Raw genomic sequence first — 17,502 nt, 5'->3', positions numbered from 1 at the left:
CTTCATGTTTTTTTTTTTTAATAGTAGAGCAGCCAGGGGTTAAAAAAAATGTTCTCGAAATCTTGGCAAAAAATTATTGTTTTTTATTTTTATACATTTTCTGACAAAAAAATGTGAAAAATGCAAAAGATGTGAGTGGTTACTTGCCACGGCGTTTTTGAGGTGTTTTGAGTGTTTTTTTTAAGCGTTGCTGTTCTACGGCGTTCACATCGGACCAAACTCCAAGTGATATTCGGTTCTATTTGCGATTCAACAAAAGCACTCATTACTTGCAATGGCTGAGACGAGTGGTCGTAGAGTATGTCACGGTCATATGATGACACTGTCTCATTAAGTGAGTAATTGTTGAGCGTTACTATGCTATTTAAATTATTAAAAGAGCTGCGGTTGCGTCGCCCCGTTACTAGGAGACCCGCTTACTGTGTTCCTGTTCTCACAACAGCAGACAAACAACACTTCTGAAAGTTTCATCCGTCTCGGTAAGTCAGATTAATGTTTGTGGCGGCTTACAAATGACATGTTGCCTATTAACTTTTTTTTTCCTCCAAGATTTTAACTATAAAGTCAAATGTTCATATTGTAGGTGCTGAATTCCAAGGTCTCCACCTATTTTATTTTTTTTTTCTTTGCAGTTTGCTGTGTGACAGTTCGATATTTAAAAAATACAAATATTCAATAGTCTCTCAATTACGAGGTCATGCAAAGTAAAAGACGTTAGATGAAGTAGACTATATATCATGTCACTCCAGGACACATCTTGAAATGTCACGCTATTGTTTGCTCTATTATGATTATTATCTATTTTTAGCCTATATCTATATAAATTGTGGCACTGAAGACTGGAGTAATGGCAGATGAATTCAGATTTGCATCACAGAAATGAATTATATTTTAAAGTATATTTAAATAGAAAAGCATTATTTTAAATTGTAATAATATTTTACAATATTAAGCTATTTTTTATTTATTTTTTATCACATAAATGCAGGCTTGACGAGCAAGCCTTCCTTTGAAAAGCTTCTTCTTTCAATAACATACAAAATAGTAATGTTTCCAAACTTTTGACCGGCACTGTATAGGCTTATGTATATTAAATGTATTGCTGTGGCCTGGAAAAAAAAATCACAGAACTTTAAGAATAATTTAAAAAATACACTCAAATACCACCAGTTTCACACATTTTTTTTTAATAATTATCATACACATATTATCAAAAATAAATAAATAAATAGGAAAACAATATGTGGGTGTACATTTGTAAAGACAGGAGAAGATAAAAACAAAATATTGGAGAAAAAAATTTGGTGAACATTAAAGAGTCTTTATATAGTGCTTTTTGAAAAGCACAAAGAGCGGGGTCATGAATTTAGGTAACTTGTAATGACTGTTGGTTTTGGTGACCCTGATAAATGTCTGAAGCCGTTTATATAAAACCAAAATGTTTAGATTTCACCAGTGAATTTGATCAACATTTCTGACATTTTGTCCAATAATAATAATTTCAACTATACATTTTATTAATGTATTTCATGCATGAATAATAATCACAATGGTAAAACACAAACATAACCTTTAGATTCAGATGATTATCCATTTGCCTGTTTGCCAGAACAACTTTTGTGTTTGTCATCTTGTTTCTATGGGACCAGATACCAGCAAACATGGCCACCCTGAGCTCGAAGCCAAGCTTGCGTTACAGTGTGTCTGACTGGGCAACTAGCAATAAACAGATCTCAGATGCTGCTGAGCACAAGCGCAGTATTTCACACGAGATACGGCAGGCAGCAAGAGATCTGCGTAATGAGACGGCCAATAAGGTAATGCATTAAAGATCAGGGTGGGAAGTTGTTTGAGAGGTAAAAAAAACAACAACTTTATTTTAATGTGACATAGTTACATTGTACTTACTCAAATAAGTACTAATATGAATTAACTACATGCACTTACTATAGAGTTACAATTAGGGTTTGGTTTAGGGTTAGTTACTTGTAATTATGCATAATTTACTGTTAATACTATAGTGAGTACATGTGGTAACGTGTAACTACATAACCTCAAAATAAAGTGTTACCAATAATTAACACATTTGTAACTCTTTATTTTACAGTGTCCCTGTTACACATCTTACGTTTACTTACTATAGTAATGACAGTAAATTATGCTTAATTACAAGCAACTACTTAACCAAACCCTAACCCTAATTATGCCGAAAGTAGGCTATATGTAGTTAATTAAAGTCCCCCTGTGGTGAAAATCAAGTTTTTAATGTTGTTTATTATGGAAGCATATGGGTAGCAATATTCAATTTGAAATGCAATATGTAAAATGGAAATGCATTTCTGTATTTAAATTTACATTTTCCATTACATTTGTGCAACGTTTGGTGCAAAATGAAAATTCAATTATATAATTTACATTTGCCATTTCATATACTAGTTTTAATATGTAAAATATTAAAACTAAAAATATATTTTAAAAAATATATATTTAATATGTAAAATATATAGTTTTTAATATGTAGCAAAATGATCATTTAAATGTTATTTTTCTTAATTGCATAAACACTCACAGTTAAGACACTTACGATTGCATTTTCATTAAATGTCCCGCAAAAAAATAAAATTTATAGCAAAATTCAGTGTGCAAATTGAAAATGCATTCCGAGCCGATTTAATTTTGCAACTTATAAAGCGTTAAAATATGTATTAAATTTACATATTGAAACTAGTGTATGAAATGGCAAATGTAAGCTTCAGATTTGTAAGCTTAATTTTCATTTTGCACCAAACGTTGCACAAATGTAATGGAAAACTTAAATTTAAATGCAGAAATGCATTGCCATTTTACATATTGCATTGTCATTTTGCATATTACATTTCAAATTGAATATTGCTACCCATATGCTTCCATAGTTTATATGCCTATGTGGTGTTTTTAATGTGCTTTAAGACAAACCATGTGCAAATTCATAAGTCAACACCATTGCTGAGTATTTTCTCCTTAAAACTGCAGTGAAACAAAGACACGGTTTGAAATCGCTGGTGTTTCTGATGTCACAAACTACCTTGTAACCAATCACGTCAATATGTGATCGTCAATGAGTGGATCTCTGAGCTGGTGTGAGCGAGTGGAGCCAGGGCCAATTTCCATATTCATAGAACTGCTAATACTAAATGAGGCAGGGGTGTAGTTACATTCAAGCTATTTTAAGGCACAAAGAAGGATAAAATCCTTTTTTTCAAGGATAAAATGCTTAAATATGTCATTTTGGTGATCAAAGATGAGTTTTAAAGGATAAAATGATTGACTACAGGCTTTAATATTACTCAGTGCCTAAATATATAATTACACTGTAACAAAGACACCTTAAAATAAATTTTAACCAACAAATTCTTTGTTGTTGTTTTTTTCACTTGATCAGACGAACTGGCAAGAGTATGACAGCAGCCGGCGACTGAGTGACAGAATCAATGATGTCGCACGCTGGAAGGAGAATCTGAAAGCCTGTGCACAGGAAGTGGACACAGAAATGGACGCACTAACCCTGGTGATTAATGTGTCCCTGAAAACGTCCTTTTTTCCATCTCTTGAAGTTATCTAATATGGCAAGCCGTTCTGACTTTTATTCATTCCAAGGAAATGAGTTCTTGATATCAACAATTACATTTTCAGTAGTAAAAATATTGATATCAGGAATTAGATTTCTACTAGTAACAATGGCAGTTTTTGATATCAGGAATTACATTTCCATTGCACTGTGAAAAGAAAAAAAAAGGTTGTTGCCTAAAATTTTTAAGTATAATCACCTTGGTTGTTTTAAGTCATTTCAACTTAAATTACATTAAACTGACTTTTGTTAATTTTTTTTTAAAAAATGATACAAAATGGCTTAACTAATTTTTAATGAGTTAAAGCGATGTAAAATGTTTTCATATCAAACTTATTCAACTTATTGATCATATAATTTTTCACAGTATAGTAAAAATGTTCATTCTTGATATCCATAATGACGTCATCACTCGCAGAAATATGAATTCTTGCAAGAATTAAATTTCAACTAAAAACTATAATTCTTCATATCTGTAATTGTATTTTCCCTAGTTAAATGTCACCTTAGGCTGCCATTAAAATTCAATTGTTGATATCAAGAATTGATTTCTTACTAGTTGAAATTCCAATTTCACATAATCAGAAATACAATTCTTACCAGTAAAAAATCATCATTTTTGATCTCAAGAATTACGTGGTTACTAGTACAAATGTCTTTCAGACATGCCTGAATGTCTTTACAACATTGAAAAAATGTTTCATTTTCAATTTTCATTCAGAAATTGTTGTAAAGAAACCTCAAGTAACACATTGAATTAAACATGAAACTCTGAAATAGTCTTTTCTTGTAAAATGTACTCCAATAAACGTTTTCTTTTTCACAGTGAAGAAATGTATTGTAAAAAAATATAATGCAAAATAAATAAATAATGCAATTTAAGAAAAATGTGTCTTCTAAAAAGACAAAAAAAAATCTCAAGTGTATTCATGAAGCCATAAATCATTGCTAAGTCCAAGGAGGAGATTGAACAAGCCCTTGCAGCCACTGTTCTGCCCCTTGAAGTCACTGTGGAGTGCTTGACCCTGAGGGAAGGTCGTCGTGGCAAGGAGCTGGTCAGTGACCCTGTAGAAGCTGAACTTAAGAAGGAAGTAGAGGTGATTGATGGAGCACAACGCAGCCTTCAGCAGTGCATCGATCAGGCCTTTGAACAGCTGTGGTAAGATAGATATTAATAATTTTGAAGCACTCAATAGCAATCTGTTTTGCTTGTTTTTGTATGACCGTGAAAGTTAGATACATTATTATACATCATATCTCACTTGATATTTGCCTGTTGATATGATGAAGATTAGGCGGTTTCTAATCTCGGCAGATCTTCTCAGTCGTCTACAGGAAGCACGGCAACAGCTGACCATTGACCTTCAGGATAAAATAGAGGCGCTTGATGTGGACATGTCATGCTTGTCTCTCACTATACGGTCACCTGAGATCTCCCTGAAGCCCAACCCCACAAGAGTGCTCCCAGGGTGAGTAAATGTGCTATCTTGGTATAATAATAATAATAATGCCCAGAGAGTATATTATAGGACAAGAAGGGACCTCAAATAGGTATGTAGTTTAAAGTTGGCATAATAAAGATTACGAGGGCACGTGAATTTGAAGAAAATAATGATGTGCACATAATAAATATTGCAATTTTGTTTTCATGGTGACTTTGAAATCACTTAATCTTAATTAATTTTAATCTAATTAATTAATTTAATTAATCTTAATTAATCCTTAATCTCCATTTTTAAATAAATAAACATCAATCCTCTATGAAAATAAAATGCAATTATTATTATTATTATTTAAATTATGATGTCATTAAATAAAACAATCTGTACTGTTTTTATATTTTAACATACTTAAACTTAAAAATAAATCACTTAAACATTATCAATATATATTTTCCAAATATTAGTAATTTGTAGTTTTTAGCAATTTGATGATGACAAAAAATGTACTATTAATACAATAATGTACTATTTCGTCCACTTTGTTTGCAGTTCCACAACTCCTCAGCAGTGGGAGCAGTTCAGCCGATACAATGTTACCCGAGCCAAAGAAGAGATGCAGGCCTCTGTGCAGATACGAGAGAATAACAGCATCACAATAGCACAGGTGCAACACCTGGACTACAGATTTAATCGTTTAGTGTATTTAAAAGCTCGATTTAATATTCAAGGAACCTATTGACTTGTAGTTGAACAACAGTATTTAGTATGATCACCATTTACTACATATACATGCCTCTTCTCTCTTAGATGCAGAATGAGCTGGAAGCCCAACGAATGGCCGTGGAGTTTGCTCTCCGTAAGCGAACTCACCACCAGGAACAAGCCCATCATGAAATGCAATGGCAGCTGAAAACTGTGAGGCTTCATCCTTATTCTCCCCCTGTTTTTTATATTTTTCTGGTGGTTTAGAATGTGCAATGAAACAGCGTCTTGGCCACAGCATACTAACCTCATATGAACTGTCATACAAAGTAATAATTGGTTAAAGAAAGTGCTTTACACTCAATTGAAATGTGAATGTGGAAGTTCAGTAATGAAATATAGGTTAGTTGGTCATTATTCCCAAACAAACCCCACAGGGTGATAAAGTGAGGCGTCAACCTGAGTTTATTTTGCGATAATGACCAACTGACTGCAAAATATTGTCTTATTATATGACTTCCCACCAAAAAAATCAATACATGAACATTGATTTGAGTGTATACTATTTGATTATGTGAGAAGACAGACTGTGGCGTGACATGATCTAGCACAGTGTTGGAAATTGGTTGTTAGGGACAATATAGGCAATTATTCCAAAATATCTGATAGCAGAATGATGCGACTGATCAATCAGAAACAAGTATTCCAGATTGCCATGTGGTAATGGATGAATGGAATGAATAGGGCATTTTTCTTTCCTCCAATTTGTCCCACTGTCACTCAGACTCGGGATGAGATTGCTGAGCTGGAGAGGGACATTAGTTGCCTGGAGGAGGACATGCATGCCAAGATGGCTCCTCTAAAGCTGGTCCACACCCGTCTGGAGAACAGGATAAAGAGGCCCGGCATGGACTTGTGCCGAGATGAGGTAAACTCCACAACCAGTTGAGTGGAAACCCACATAAAGGTGCAGTCACAGTGAAATTTTGCAGGCGAAAGGTCCATTGTCAATTTTCAGTAGTGTGTTGATTTATGAAGTACAACCAACAGTCACAGAACAACCCTCATCCTTCCTTTGGGTCATTTTGACCCGAAACTCCTTAAAAAAAAATGTTTTAAATTGAGTGTTCATCGGAGTGGTCCAAGACCCTGGACTTTTGTTGCACTTGAACCATGAATACACACACACACACACAAAATTGACTGGATTCGAGGAGTTTTGTGCTTCCCTCGCTGATCAATTTGACCCACTTAGGAATGAATGGAATGCGAGGAATGCTTCAGTACACATAGAAAAACTTAAAAATGCTTTACCAAAAAATGATTTGATAATGTCTACATGTGTATCTGAATGCATACTGAAGTGAACTGATTTTAGGACCCAACGAAATGTAGAGCTATAAGGCCAAGGCCAAGAGTCATGAAATATCATGTTATATTATTTTTTTCCCACAAGAGGTCGGCAAAAACATCCAATGTTTTCAAAGATTTTTTGTGCTGAATTAAAAGGGTTATGTATGAAATTCTGAGTTATTTTGAATTTAAGTTAAAGGAATGTGATGAATGTGCTTAAATTATTATTTATTTATAATTATTGATAACATCTAGTAATTTAAACGTTAATAGAATAGAAAAATGGCCAAAATATTATCAAAATGAAATAAGCTTTCTGAAAAATAAATAAATAATAATAAAAAAAGAGTATAATTCTAGGGATTCGAGTAATTTTGACCCGCGAGGGAAGGAGGAGGTTTGCAGAAAATCCATTGCAAAACCTTTCGCTCTAACACAAAACACCAGAATGTGTGGATTCCTACTGAAATGACTATGTTGGCTGAGAAAATTCAGTGAACATCTCAAACCATGAAATTCCTGATTGCATGCATCCTTATCCACTTTATTTTGCACTGCGGAAGAATTTTCTGTGAATATGTGGACCTTCCGATTTAGCTGCAATAGATAAATTACTATAAATAGCATAGTGCAGCAAACAGTAAATCTATCTGCGCTACAAATCACTGAGTTTATGAATATGATAATAAATGAATAAGAAATACCAGTTTGCAATATCAAGCGGCATAACGGGCTGTTTTTGTACAGCTAAAATATTTGGGATGACACTTGAACCCTCAAGCAATCAAGTTACAAATGGCCACGCTTGCAAAATGAACAACAGTAAATCAGACTGCACTTCATGTCATCTGCAATGATGCGTGACCTTTGTTCTAGTTAATTAATATCATCCACTGAAAAACAAACACAATCCATCTTAATCTGCTGTTTTGATTGGTTATCTCATAACTTATTACTCCCAGGCACAGTTTGGTTTGGTGGATGAAGCCAAGCAACTGGAAGCTGCCATTCTAGCACTGAAACAGAAGCTAGCACAGGCCCAGTGAGTCCAATTCCTCCTTTCATTTATATAAATAATGCAAATTCAAAAGGAATCTGAACATCTTTGATGCTGTGTTTTTGTCCATAACCAGGCACTCTCTGCAGTCTCTTAAGCAGCATGAAGCTCAAATGATAGAGGATCTGTCTCGTAAGCAGGATGCCCTGTCGTTGGAGCAGCGCAGCAGTCAGACCCGCCAACACCTGACTCTGGGGGTCCAGACTGAGGGTCTGCGTTCAGCTGTGGTGCCGCTCACCAACTCTAGTGGCAGATTCAAGCTGGACCTCGCTTGAGTCGCCATCCTGATTCTTACCCAATAACTTAAGGTGCGGTCACATTTACCGTTGCTCAGTGAAATTTCACAGGCGAATTCCAGTTATCCCAGTAGGAATTTGCGTTTCACGGAAAAGTTCCCCATGCAGATTTCGCTCGTGTTAGTCACGCAAATTCACTACGTTTACAAACAGAAAGCTGTTTGGTTTGAAAGTGACGTCTGTGTGAGCTGTGCTTTTTACATCTCTACGCAATTGACAATGGACGCCTGCGAAATGTTGCTGAAATTTCGCAAATGTGACTGCAACTTTAATATAAAGCATCATAAAATCTGAATAAAAAAAAATCACATGAAATTATATTTTTACGAATCCGTTTTAAGCTACATTCATGTGTGCGCATTTCTGGAAATCCGTTTCAGTCTTACCGCTCTTATCGGATTTCGCATGGTTTGTGTCACTTTCGAGCTAAAAAATTACAATACATTGGAGACATGTTAAATTTTAAGACTGACCGAGATGACAGCACGGAATAAAGCCGCGAAAACCAGACTCCTACCTTTCTGCCACGGTGGCTACACATTTTCATATTGTATATAAGACAACATCTGTATTGCAAACACCTCCACATTGCTGTTGTTGTTTTTGGCGTATGCCTACTAACGCAACGTCATTGCCAATGCAGATATTATGGAAGGCGAAAGAGAGCCACTGGACATACAAATCAGATTTGAACAGTCGAGACTGTGTGGACAGTCAATAATTTAGATCCGGATACAAAAATGATCAGATTTGGACCAACTAAGCCTGAACATAGCCTGAGTCAGGTGTGTCAAACTCAGTTCTTGGAGGGCCAATGTCCAGCAGTTTGGCTCCAACCCTAATTAAACACACCTGAACCAGAAAATCAAGGTCTTCAGGATTACTAGAGACTTCCAGACAGGTGTTTTAGAGCTGGTTTGAGAAATCAAAATTTACTTTATCAAAATCACAATTCAAAACTTCCTCATCAGTCCAATGGCTTGTTTGGAACTTCTGCAACTTTTTTGACGTCACACAGATGATCATATTGACACAGGATCATACACATGTATAAGTCAATGACAGCAGTTTGGTAATAGCCCAGTCCCGGTGAGGTAATAAAGAGGAAGTAGGGTAGATATTACATGTTTGGCAGACAGTTTAATCCAAAGCAGCTTACAGTGTGTTCAAAGGATACATTTTTTCAGTACTTGCATTCCTGGGCATCAAACTCAGAACCTTTGAGTTACCAGCACCAATTTTGCTACAGCCAGAGCTGCAAAAATGGCTAGTTTAATTGGTAAGAGAGAGGGTGGAAACTAGTCAGGGACAACTAAATAAGGTAAATTTAATACAGTGAATCATTATTTGATAACCTAATGATTACATTATGGTATGATATGGTATGGTATGACTTTTTTAAATTGCATTTTTTTTGTGCTTGATTCTAGTATTTTACAAATTTCTATTTCCTCTTATGTCTACCAATCTTAAGACTTTTTTTTTTTTTTTGATGTGGTAATGAGTTTTGAGTATAGTATTTCAAACATTCATTTGATTTTATGATTAAGAGTGGAGCATCCTCAAATATAAATACACACTAACAGGTTTTACTTGTATAAGGTTTATTTTCTCGGCTCATAAACCACATGTGGTTATTTTGTTGTATTGTTAAATGGTCTTTTTGGTTTCACAGTCCTTTTCAACAATCCATCTGTCAACAGATTTTTATTTTATGTGAGGGAAGAGAAGCTTATGTCATATGAAAGGCTCCATTTAGATTGGACTTTGACTCTCAGTGATGAACGAGATAAAAGAATGGGTGACACAAAAATCTACGCAAATCCATTGGTGAGGGTTTATCAATTCTGTTGAAGTTAATAGCTACACTAATGTCTCTAAATGGGACCATTTGAGTCTATGTGAAATAACTGGGAGGAAGATATTTCCCTACGAGTTTAAATGCATGGCAAATATTACAGAGCTCAAATCATGGTTGATCACATTTTGTTACAGCGTGTGATCAGTTCATATTTAAATGCCATAATATAAAGACTAAGATGCTATGTTTGGTGTTACTATGTTGTTTTTTTCTGTTTATTGCTATTCTTGTAAACCTAAAATTGAGGTTGTACTTTGTTGCTGAAATTTTCTGTTGTGTGTGTTTAAATACATAATTTGATGTGGTTAGGAGTGAATGGTTTGAGTTTTCCCCCCTTTTTAAAAAAATATTTAGAATATCCAAAATTCACTGTTTTTAATAGTTTAGTTATATATATATATATATATATATATATATATATATATATATATATGATCATTTTTATCCAGCTTGTATGTTTAAGTTTAGTAATTTCACTTAAATGACAATGAAAATTACCTATTAATTGTCATTTAAGTGAAATTACTGAACTTAAATATACGAGCTTGATAAAAAATGATCATTCTAGAAGAAAATTTCAGATGGCACTTAGAGGCTTTTGCATCTGAACTCTTCATATATATATATATACATCCACACACACAAAGATAAAGATGCATGATATACAGCCAGTATGATCATGCTTAATAAACAGATCCAAAGGCTTTTTGCATGGCGCTATAAAAGCGTCAAGTTAATTCATTGTATGCAGTAGTCAATGCTGAATGATAAACCCCTAAACAGTCTCCTAGTGAGTTTACAGCTTTAATGGTTTAATCGTCCAGTTCATTTAATGTGACATAGTCACGGCTGGATGGGCTAGGCTTCCTGTAAAGCCCAATTATTCTGAATCATTTCACTAAAGGGGCCTGATCTGACGTGTGCACCAAGGGCAAATAAGGCAACATGAGACCATATAAAAGCCATCTTGCTACATTAAGTACCCATCCCCTTGCCTCATATCAGACCAATTCAAGCTCTTAGATGCACTAACCACCCATCTTACACCCCTCCCACGCCCCCTTTTTCTCCCCACCCTACTTTGTGCTTTCCAAATAAATACAAACTTCCATGCAAATACGAACTTCTTCATTGTCTTCATCTATTTTTTTTTCTCTCACTCAGATTGGAAGGTGTTCAGCATTTTATTTGATTCAGGAATGGCAATTCTTCCTCATGGAATAACGAGGGAATACTGGAGGCCAATGGAGAGCCTGTAAAAAGGAGGATCTGGTATTTGTTAATTGAGCAACAAATCTAGAAACTGATCTGACATGGAGCTGACTGCGTTCAGCTATGTCTCGATGTTGATCTACTTCTTCACCTTCTTGCTCGGACTTCCCGGCAACCTCCTCGTTCTTTTCGTGTACATCCGTAAGGCTCGAAAACACGGTGCCACTCCCAATGTAGTCTACGCTCTTAACCTGTGTGTGGCAAACCTCGCTCTAGTGTTGTGGATGCCAGTCAAAATGGCCGAGACGCTGCTCCAGGGTTGGGCGCTTCCAGCTGCCATTTGTCCCATTTACAGTTTTTTTCTGTTCTCCTCGGTCTACGGTAGCAGTCTGATCCTCACAGCAGTCGTCGTGGGCCGTTACCTGAGCATCGCCTACCCCATAACCTACAAGCTCTACCGCCGGGCCCGTACTTCTTGCTTAGTGAGCGCCATCTTGTGGGCTTTAGTGCTCTTGCACTTGGGATTTGCTTATCTTGCCGAAGGAGGGGGACATTTTGTGTCTTTATCAGAGCATAATGTCTCTGCGTGCTATGAAAACTTCACCCAGAAGCAGTTGGATGTGCTAGTGCCTTTACGCCTAGAGATGGCACTGCTACTCTTCCTGGTGCCGCTTGTTTTGTCAGCTTTCTGCACGCTGCGCTGCCTTGTGCTTGTCAGACACTCTTCTTTGCCCTCTGGTGGGAAAAGAAGGGTATTAGCCATTGCACTCTCCACATTAGTAGTATTTGTGGTCTGTTATGGACCCTACAATGTTTCCCATGTGGTTGGCTTTGTCTTGTACACTAATGTGGAGTGGAGAAGTGAAGCCATGCTTTCCAGCTCCTGCAATGTCTTTCTAGAGCCTGTGGTTATGTTGATGCTTTCGCCGTGGACGCCGAGGGATTTGGTTGACAGACTGTGCCGTAAGCGAAGAGACGAATCATGCAAGTTGTGGCATCAGCATCACTGCACTAGGGCTTCCAGGAACCCTCAAACAACAACTACACAGGCAATGTCAATAATTAGCCATGGAGAATCTAAAGATGACAGAGCAAGAGCAAACAAAGCAGACTCGTCCATAAAAGTGACCTGATTACAGGGTACTGCCATTCACTCATGGAGCAAATGAGAACATGGATTTTTTTTTAATCTATGAGTCACCCAAACAGACCTATTTAGGGGAAGGATATGAGCCGTAAGATAATGTTTTGGTGGTCATTAAAGATATTGGATGAGAAAGTGCACATTCTTTTAAAATTCAGCAATTGTTTTTAGACACCAGCTGTCTTAATGCAAATCTTCCCCTATTCACTAATGGCTGCTTCTGTATTATATCATTACATTTTTAGAAAATATAAACTACAGTAAAAAAATGTAATTAGTAAACATTGTAAAATAGTAATATGTAGTAGATCCATTGAACATGCAAGAAGATCTTTAGAAAATGTTAAATACTATTAATGAACCATGTACTTAATTTGTACCTATTCTGTGAAACTCTTATTCTGTAATTATTATTTCTACTATGATTAATAATGTGAATGTATATTATGTTAAACATGGGTACTGTATATTACTGTAAATTGCTCTTACATTCTCTGGGATCATTTCATTTTCAGTGCAGATATTATGAATTGTAAGTATGAAATTTAATATGTTGCCGCATGCAATATTATAAATATTTCTTTAATGTGTACACCTCTGCATTTTACAGGTTTTACAGGCTTAACAAAACAAAACAAGTGTTCTCTATTTTCACATTACGCACTAACTGTGGATAAAAACCCATGTGACAGTTTGTGGTTTGCAGATAGGTACGTCCCTTGTGCGACATAATAAACATGCATGTTAAAAGTTAGTTCTTACAACGAGAAGGTAACCTAAACCATATCCTGAAGAGTCTTGGTGAGTGTCTTTAAATATATTCAGTTTTAGAAAATATGTTGGACTGGAATACATACGTTTTACTTATCTCTTCCGTTGAAAGACTATAAAAACAGTAGTGATAACAGTCAAATTTTGTTTTGTTCTGCTTATTTGCATGATTTTCTCACATTTTGCTTTCACATAAACTTTCACCATTAGTTGTCATTTTGTATATGGGCATCAGAATATTATATGTAATTATTAATTAAAATTAATTCAATTTTCATTTATCTAATTTAATTTATTTTTTTGTTTGCACTATGCGATTGATTTGTATTATCAGTACAGCATTTTTTTTAAAGCTCTCAGTACTTTGACCCCAGCATATATATATATATATATATATATATATATATATATATATATATATATATATATATATATATATATATATATATATATATATATATATATATATATATATATATATATATATATATTAGGGCTGTCAAAAGATTAATCGTGATTAATCGCATCCAAAATAAAAGTTTGTGTTTACATAATATATGTGTGTGTACTGTGTATAATTATTTTGTATATATCAATACACACACATGCATGTATATATTTAAGAAATATTTGCATACATATACTGTATATATTTATATATAATTTATATTATATATAAATATACATTTTTTATATATAAACTACACATTTTTCTTACATATATACAAGCATTTGTGTGTATTGATGTATACAAAATAATTATACACAGTACACACACATATATTATGTAAACACAAACTTTTATTTTGGATGCGATTAATCGCGATTAATCTTTTGACAGCCCTAAAAACCAGTCTGATGCTGTGTATTTTATTAGTATTAGCTAGGCTAATGAGTATAGCCCCAAGGGTATGGACGTGCAGTGAAGAAAAAAAAAAACAGTGGCTCAATTATAAACGCGTTTTCATGAATGCAAATCATATACAGTGTGCTGTATATCCATACTGTCCAGGTGGTTTGAGAGTCACGAAACTGCAAATCAAAGGAGCCCGTTGTCTCTTGATTTCATCAAGGCTGATAACAGAAAAATATATCTTGGTAAGTCACAAATTATCTTTCAATAGTTTTAATAATATTGAAAAAATGAAAGAATACATCTACATAATAAGTGCATGTATATGTTACAGGTGGTGTCTTAAGAAGAACCCACAGGGCTGTTTACTAAAGTGAAGACCATCACCACAAGCCGACAACAATGTCAGAAGATCCATCTTCGACAGTGTTTCTTGCTATTTATATAGTCACATTCCTGATTGGGTTTCCTAATAGTGTGTTGGCGTTCTGGTCATGCATTCGCAAGATTCACAGTAAACCCATCCCCATTGACATATTCATGCTGAACCTCGCTATTTCTGACCTCATCCTCCTCATCTTCCTGCCCATCAAGATGAAACAGGCCGCAGATAAAATGGTTTGGAAAATGCCCCTTTTTATGTGCCACTCCGATCTGTTTGTCTTCTTACTTCCCATCTATTCCAGCAGCCTGTTCTTGGCGGCAATAAGTGCTGAGCGCTATGTGTGTATAGCGTTTCCAGTTAAGTATAGAAGTCCGAAGAGAATCATTTATACAATTCCTATATGTGTTGCCATCTGGGTGCTTGTTACAGCAAGTGCTATATTTGTTTACAAGACAGCATACACGGATTCTGGTGTAGTGTACAACACCACAAAAAGGCAAACTCGGGTGATAGAACCTCAGAGATGTGACAGTGGCTTCACAGCAAAACAGCTCACAGAACTGCTTCCACTGCTGCTGAGTATAGCAGTGGTGTTTTTCTTTCTACCCTTCTTTACCTGCTGCTTCTGTTACATCAATTTCATTCGTATTTTGTTAAAGCTTCCACTCATCAATCGACAACGTAGACTCCGGGCAGTTGGAATGGCTCTGGGGACTCTCCTTGTGTTCGTCAGCAGTTTTGCACCCTACAATATATCGCATATAGTGGGCTTCATCAAAAATGAAAATCTAAAGTGGAGAGCGACAGCTTTAATCCTGAGCACTATAAATGCATTTTATGATCCTATTATATTTTTCTGTATCTCTAAGGAGATGAGAAGTGCAATCAAAGTATGTGCTAAGGCTTTTTTTCAGATTTATGCCTATTTAAAGAGTTAGTTCACCCAAAACATCAAATAAAGATATTTTTTGGATAAAATCTGAGACATTTCTGTCCCTCCATTGACAGCTACGCAACTACCACTTTGACACTCAGATCATACAGTTAATCCATATAAATTGAGCGGTGAAGAGTTCTGAAGAGACACGATCGCTTTATATGTGGAACTGATTTAGGCTTTTATTTACATATAAACATTGAAATTTGAAGTTATTCACAGGTTCGAAAAAGAACTATAATGAGAGTGAACACCGGTAAAGCTTGAAAACAGATGTCGCGCTTGCTTTTCTGCTGCTTGACGGGTAAAAATACCACGGTAACAGCAATTTGCAGGGTGGTAGAAAAGAGGGTGATAGAAGCAACTTTAATGAAATATTTTATAATTTTTAAAAATATATTATGTTAAAAGCTTCTGGTTTTGTATTAACATTTTATTTGACCTCTTTTATTGTTATTATTTTTTTTTATTTAAGGGGACCACATTTCTGAAATGTAAACCAGGGACATTTATAGTTTAGAGGTCAAAATATCATTGAAATCTCACCTGTAAGTTAAAGTGGCACTGATAAATCTGCTAGATAAAATAATTAAAAATATAATATAGCTTGATCTCAGCCAGTGGACCATTTATTCAATCAATATATTTATTCAATCAACCTAATTATTAAAGAATTATTATTATTATTATTTAAAAAAAATTGTTAAAGCATTAAAATATTAGTTCACTTTCAAAAAAATCTTTGCTGATAATTTACTCACCCCGATGTCATCCAAGATATCCATGTCTTAATTTCTTCAGTCGAAAAGAAATTAAGGTTTTTGAGGAAAAAATTCCAGGATTTTTCTCCATATAATGGATTTCAATGGCAACCAACTATTCCAATGTTCAAAGAAGGTTCAAATGTCCGTCTCAGTGCAGCTTGAGTCGAGAAATAAGGGTCTTATCTAGCAAAACGATAGGTCATTTTCTAAAAAAAAAAAAAAAAAAAAAATCTAGGTGAAAAATTCCATTTAGTTTTCCCCTCCAACTTCAAAATCGTCCAACTTTGTTTTAATTTATTATTATTTCGTTCTTTTTTTTTCGTGACCTTTCCAACGTGGTGACGTAATACGTGGCACATCTCAGAGATAGAACAAGAGGGGCATTTGTGGTTAAAAAGTATATATACTTTATATGTACCTACCTTATATGTGTAACTGAGTTGTATACAAACATTTCAGCTTTTATTTGAGTGTAAATATTATATCTGTAAATAAATAGCAATTGAATATAACAGCTCTGTTGTTAATTTTAACCTCTAATATTATAGTAGCAAATGATAGGGTTATCTGTATAGTTTGCAGCATTATTTGGGAGAGATTTTTTTATCCATAAGAATCCATATCATTCTGATAATCGGCTATATCGGTTGAGAAAATTCATATCGGTGCATCTCTAGTGGGATCTCATGCTTTCAAAACTAGCTTACTAGTTACTAGCTTACTAGCGTACTGCTACCCACTCTGAAATTGCCGACTCTACCTTTATTTACAGAGAGGCTATCAAAATGTTGTTGCAAGAATCAAATTCGAATGATACACGAATCAACTCAATATACAATGGCCTAGCAGATGAATCCTTTCACATTAATACAAAATGTCCATGTACACACACACGCACACAAAACAAATAAAAAACATCACTTAGTATGATTAGCTGTTTTCCTCATGGGGATAAAAAAAATTCCCACAAAGACAAGGATCTCAGATATTGCCATCTATGTGTGGATTGTCACACACACACACACACACACACACACACACACACTCTCTCTCTCTCTCTCTCTCTCTCTCTCTCTCTCTCTCTCTCTCTCTCTCTCACACACACAGAAATAAAACAC

The 17,502-nt window shown here is 35.0% G+C and overlaps 3 protein-coding genes across 3 annotated transcripts; all 3 read left to right on the top strand.

The window, feature by feature from the left end:
• The first annotated feature begins 1,531 nt into the window (after window positions 1-1,531).
• Window positions 1,532-10,623, top strand: tekt2 (tektin 2 (testicular)). Its single transcript, XM_081377236.1, has 9 exons — window positions 1,532-1,817; window positions 3,422-3,547; window positions 4,561-4,766; window positions 4,933-5,076; window positions 5,599-5,713; window positions 5,857-5,964; window positions 6,536-6,679; window positions 8,067-8,146; window positions 8,238-10,623. Exons 1-9 carry the CDS (start codon window positions 1,662-1,664, stop codon window positions 8,434-8,436), a joined length of 1,278 nt encoding a protein of 425 aa, XP_081233362.1. The 5' UTR covers window positions 1,532-1,661; the 3' UTR covers window positions 8,437-10,623.
• A 991-nt stretch (window positions 10,624-11,614) lies between these two features.
• On the top strand, window positions 11,615-12,778 carry LOC308697735 (free fatty acid receptor 3). The gene has a single exon (XM_081377233.1). The coding sequence runs from the start codon at window positions 11,632-11,634 to the stop codon at window positions 12,661-12,663; it is 1,032 nt and encodes a 343-aa protein (XP_081233359.1). The 5' UTR covers window positions 11,615-11,631; the 3' UTR covers window positions 12,664-12,778.
• Window positions 12,779-14,700: 1,922 nt separating this feature from the next.
• On the top strand, window positions 14,701-15,621 carry LOC308697341 (free fatty acid receptor 2; the record flags this gene model as incomplete). Its single annotated transcript, XM_081376525.1, has 1 exon — window positions 14,701-15,621. The coding sequence occupies one exon, from the start codon at window positions 14,701-14,703 to the stop codon at window positions 15,619-15,621; it is 921 nt and encodes a 306-aa protein (XP_081232651.1).
• Between the last annotated feature and the right edge of the window lie 1,881 nt (window positions 15,622-17,502).

The sequence above is a fragment of the Scardinius erythrophthalmus genome (assembly GCF_964197995.2).
Source record: "Scardinius erythrophthalmus genome assembly, chromosome: 10".
NCBI classification, from domain to species: Eukaryota; Metazoa; Chordata; class Actinopteri; order Cypriniformes; family Leuciscidae; genus Scardinius; species Scardinius erythrophthalmus.
The sequence above is the reverse complement of the archived record's forward strand: the minus strand, read 5'-3'. Positions and strand labels throughout refer to the sequence as shown.

Coding starts and splice junctions, on each gene's coding strand:
- tekt2 (XM_081377236.1), top strand. CDS start 1,662: ATGGCCACCCTGAGCTCGAAGCCAAGCTTGCGTTACAGTGTGTCTGAC. Junction 3,548..4,560: donor AAATGGACGCACTAACCCTG/GTGATTAATGTG, acceptor ATCATTGCTAAG/TCCAAGGAGGAGATTGAACA. Junction 5,714..5,856: donor ACAGCATCACAATAGCACAG/GTGCAACACCTG, acceptor CTTCTCTCTTAG/ATGCAGAATGAGCTGGAAGC.
- LOC308697735 (XM_081377233.1), top strand. CDS start 11,632: ATGGAGCTGACTGCGTTCAGCTATGTCTCGATGTTGATCTACTTCTTC.